This window comes from Ochotona curzoniae, unplaced genomic scaffold (genome assembly GCF_017591425.1).
Source record: "Ochotona curzoniae isolate NIBS_2020 unplaced genomic scaffold, NIBS_Ocur_1.0 scaffold_4701, whole genome shotgun sequence".
NCBI classification, from domain to species: Eukaryota; Metazoa; Chordata; class Mammalia; order Lagomorpha; family Ochotonidae; genus Ochotona; species Ochotona curzoniae.
In genome coordinates this window covers 39,802,788-39,806,718 of record NW_024467122.1, presented here as the reverse complement: position 1 = coordinate 39,806,718, position 3,931 = coordinate 39,802,788, and the positions used below count along the sequence as shown (strand labels likewise).

At 56.6% G+C, this 3,931-nt stretch overlaps 1 protein-coding gene across 1 annotated transcript; it reads right to left on the bottom strand.

Annotated features, from left to right (window-relative positions):
• PPP1R3E (protein phosphatase 1 regulatory subunit 3E) lies at nt 1-1,165 on the bottom strand. The gene is made up of 2 exons (XM_040969587.1): nt 749-1,165; nt 1-508 (listed from the first exon to the last, which is right to left on the bottom strand). Exons 1-2 carry the CDS (start codon nt 1,163-1,165, stop codon nt 86-88), a joined length of 840 nt encoding a protein of 279 aa, XP_040825521.1. The 3' UTR covers nt 1-85.
• Between the last annotated feature and the right edge of the window lie 2,766 nt (nt 1,166-3,931).

Genomic DNA, 3,931 nt, shown 5'->3' with positions numbered 1-3,931 from the left:
CCCTCCCACGTGACTCCGCCCCCCTACCCCCACCCGCAGGTGCCTTCGGTGGTCCCCGCCGTCGGCCGCAGGCGCCTCGTTTCGTTCAGATAAAGTGGATCCAGCCCTGGGGCTCGGGGGTCCCGCCACTTCCCGGGTGCTCAGGCCCCCGCAGAGCATAGTCCCGGCCGCCGTTGTTATCCCAGAACTCGAGACCCGTAACCCGGTAGCGCAGGGCGAAGAGCAGGGCGCCCCCGATGGGCGGCGCGGGCAGGCGGAAGGCGAAGCGGTCGGCGCGCGGCGGCGGCGGGGCGGGACCGGCGTAGGCGGCGGGGGCCTCGCGTTGGCTGCGCCAGCCGTCGGCGCTCCAGCGCACGCTCACGCGCTTCTCGTAGGCCAGGTCCAGCACGCGCGCGCTCCCGGCCACGCCCAGCGGGCCCGCCTCGGCGCGTTCCAGGCAGATGCGCTGCGCCTGCAAGCGGGCGGCGAAGCCGGGCTCGCTGGCCGGATCCAGGGCTGCGCGCGCCTCCTGGAGACGGGGGACGAGACGGGAGGAGAGAAAAAGAGGAGAAGGGGCGAGGTTACGGCGAGTGTGGGCCAATCGGAGGCCGGCTCCGGCGTCCAGGCCGGGCCGAGGCCGTAGGAACCCACTCGCGAACCGGCTCCCGCCTCCCTCCCCTTGCCCCGAGAGACCAGCCGGCGAGCGCGCCCACCCACAGGCCTGGGGATGGAGTCGGTCCCGCAGAGGGGGCGTGTCCTCGCCGCCTACCTGGAGGCCGCGGGCGCGGGGCTGGCACGGTGCGAAGTGACGGAGGGCGTCCCTCTGCAGCTGCACCTGCACGTGGCGGGGCACCCGGGGCGGCTCTCCAGGACGGAAGCGGCGCACGGCAGCCAACTCCAGACCCAGTGCGTCGGCGAAGCGCACTCTCTTGCGGGTGTCGGGGCTACAGCTGCGGGTCACCCGGACCCCGCTGCCTCCGGCGGGCGCAGAACGGGCCCGGCGACCCCGGCTTGGCGTGTGAGCGCGGGATCGGGCCCCGAGCCGCGTCCCGCTCTCGCCCTGCTCCTCCACGGGCTCTTCCTCGAGGCTGGGCCTCTGACTGCGGTAGTAGGCGCGCTCGGTCAGCGCAGCGATGAAGCTCAGGTTGCGGGGAATGTCGGTGCGGGGGGGCCGCTCGCGGGACATGGCATCCCCGCCCCGCAGGGCCAGCCCGTGGCTTCCCCACCCTGGACGCCTCCGTAGCTCTTCGCCCTTGCGGATTCTCCTTGCAGTCACCTCTAGGAATTTCCACCTTGCGTTGCCCAGCCTCGCTTGCGTGACCACCTCTCCCTCCCTCCGGCCTGCGGCTCGCAGGGTCCTGCACTATCACATCCTGCCGCCTGCTAGCGGCTGCTTTGAGCGTGCGCTCGCCGCCACGCACCACCCCCCACCTCTGTCCCGCGGCCCTGGCCCCCCGCCCACAGCCCTCTGACAGGTGGCTCCGCATCTGTCTTCTTCAGCTGCACCAGGGGGCGGGCACTCCACCCTTTAGGGCCCCGAGCCAGGCTACCTAAGTCGTTTTCTTAAAAATGTCGTCCACACTTCGGGCACTGCAGGGGTTAACCTTTCCACATCTTTCAAGGAAAAACTTCAAATCGCCCTGTGTATTACTTTATTTAGGGTCACTATTTAAAAAAAAAAAACAGGCTCCAAGCTTGGGAAGGGGCGGGTACCAAGGAGAAAAATGGTGAGAAGTAAGCAGAGTCCTTCAAACAGAAGGTGAGATGGGTCAGCTCAAAGATTAGGTGACCGAAACCCTACACCTGGAAAAAAGGCTTGAGGGGAGAGTTGTGGGAGCACCTAGTTTTCAGTTCCAGGCCCTGGGGCTGTTTAGGCTGTGTGACCTGGAACACGGCCTCAGTCTTGTTGTCTGTAAAATGTGTTGGTTGTGATCGCAGCACAACGTAAGAACATGGAGAGGTGGTCAGTTTTAGCAGGAAGTAGTACACACATCGCTGACTGAGGGAACACATAAACATTCTGGGAGCTGGGATGAGGGGGTTCCAGTTCTGGTGGGTGCACCCCAGCAGGGTACAAAGCTGACTTTTTTCCTCTTTTGTTTTTGTATACATTAACCAGGAGAGTGATTTTTTTTTTTTTTTTTTTTTTTTACTTCTTTTAACATCTCTACTAATCATATGCATCCGTTGCTGGGTGCCAGGTGCTGCTCTAAGCTGCCTAAATATTTGCTCCTGAGAAGGCAAACCGGCCAGGAGTAGGGAGTGCTGTGTATACCTGGCTCACAGGTGAGACCCTAACAGGAGAGACAGGGGTCACCATTGCTGCCTGACACCCCATGCTTAATGATTGGGGAGCTGGGATTAGAACCCCAAAGGTCCAGCTCTAAAATCTAACCATGGGTACTTGGTTATATGAGATTCAAACAATTAATAATATTTAACATCTCCAGAGTATTAAAGTGCAAAATTTTAGAGATAAAATCCCTGAGTTTAAAACACCAGGATAGCTAAACTATAAAGTAGTTGGAAAAGAGGATACCATCTTACTATGTTACAATCCATTCCTGTTGGCATTTTTACACTTGAAATGTTGTTTAACCTTTAATCATGAAAGTGATATTGAGGTTTTTAAAAAAAAATTATTTATTTTTATGGGAAAGTCAGATATACAGAGAGGAGGAGAGACAGAGGAAGCTCTTCTATCCAATGATTCACTCCCCAAGTGACGGCAATGGCCGGAGCTGTGACTGTCTGAAACCAGGAGCTCAGAACTTCTTCCGGGTCTCCCACATGCGTGCGGGGTCCCAAGACTTTGGGCCGTCCTTGACTGCTTTTCCAGGCCACAAGCAGGGAGCAGGATAGGAAGCAGGGCACAGCTGGGATTAGAACTAGCACCTGGTGTGGTAGCCTAGTGGCTAAAGTCCTTGAACGCGCCGTGATCCCATACGTGCCCTGGTTCTAATCCTGGCAGCCCCACTTCCCATCCAGCTCCCTGCTTGTGACCTGGGAAAGGAGTTGAGGATGGCCCAAAGCTATGGGACGTTGAACCTGTGAGGGGAGGCCTAGAAGCTCCTGGTCCCTGGCTTTAGATCGACACAGCTCCAGCTGTTGAGGTCACTTGGGGAGTGAATCATCAGACAGAAGATATTCCTCTCTTGTCTCTCCTTCTCTCTGTAAATCTGACTTCGCAATAAAAATAAATAAATATTAAAAAAAATATTTGTGGGCTGGCTTGGTGATATGGCAAGTTAATCTGCTGCCTTTGGCACCAGCATCCCATATACACACTGGTTCGAGTCCTAGCAGCTCCACTTTTGATTCAGCTCCCTGCCTATAGCCTGGGAAGGCAGCAAGCGATGGCCCAAGTCCTTGGGCCCTTACATGCACATAGGGGACCCAGAAGACGTTCCTGGCTCCCAGCTTCAGACCAGCCCAGTTTTGCCATTGTGGCTGTTTGGGGAGTGACCCAGCAGATGGAAGATCTCTCTGTCTCTCCATCTCTATGTAATTCTGACTTTCAAGTAAAACAAATCTTAAAATAAAAACAAAAACCTTTGTTTCTCTAGTGACCATAAAGGCAGCTGGAAATCCCAAGGTCTGGACTGAAAGGAAAAGCAAAGGGAAGCAGCAGAAAAGGAGAGGGCTGCAATGGTCTCTTTGTTGCTTGTGATCAGGGCTCTCTGCGTAGCACAAGCAGAGCTTAAGGAATTTTCAGTTCCAAGGAGCTTAAGCAAAGGCCCGCTCAGGATGCCTGTGCCTTGGGGCCTCTGCATGAATCAGCTGTGAATGTTCATGTCCTATATAAATGCACAGACGTATATAAGACATACACACGGCAACATCGCTGTGACATCATATGTAAAACTGTTGCTGTGGCACCGATCTGAGTCCCATTCTCTCCATTTCCCATCCAGTTCTCTGTGATGGCCTGGGAAAACAGTGAAGGATAACC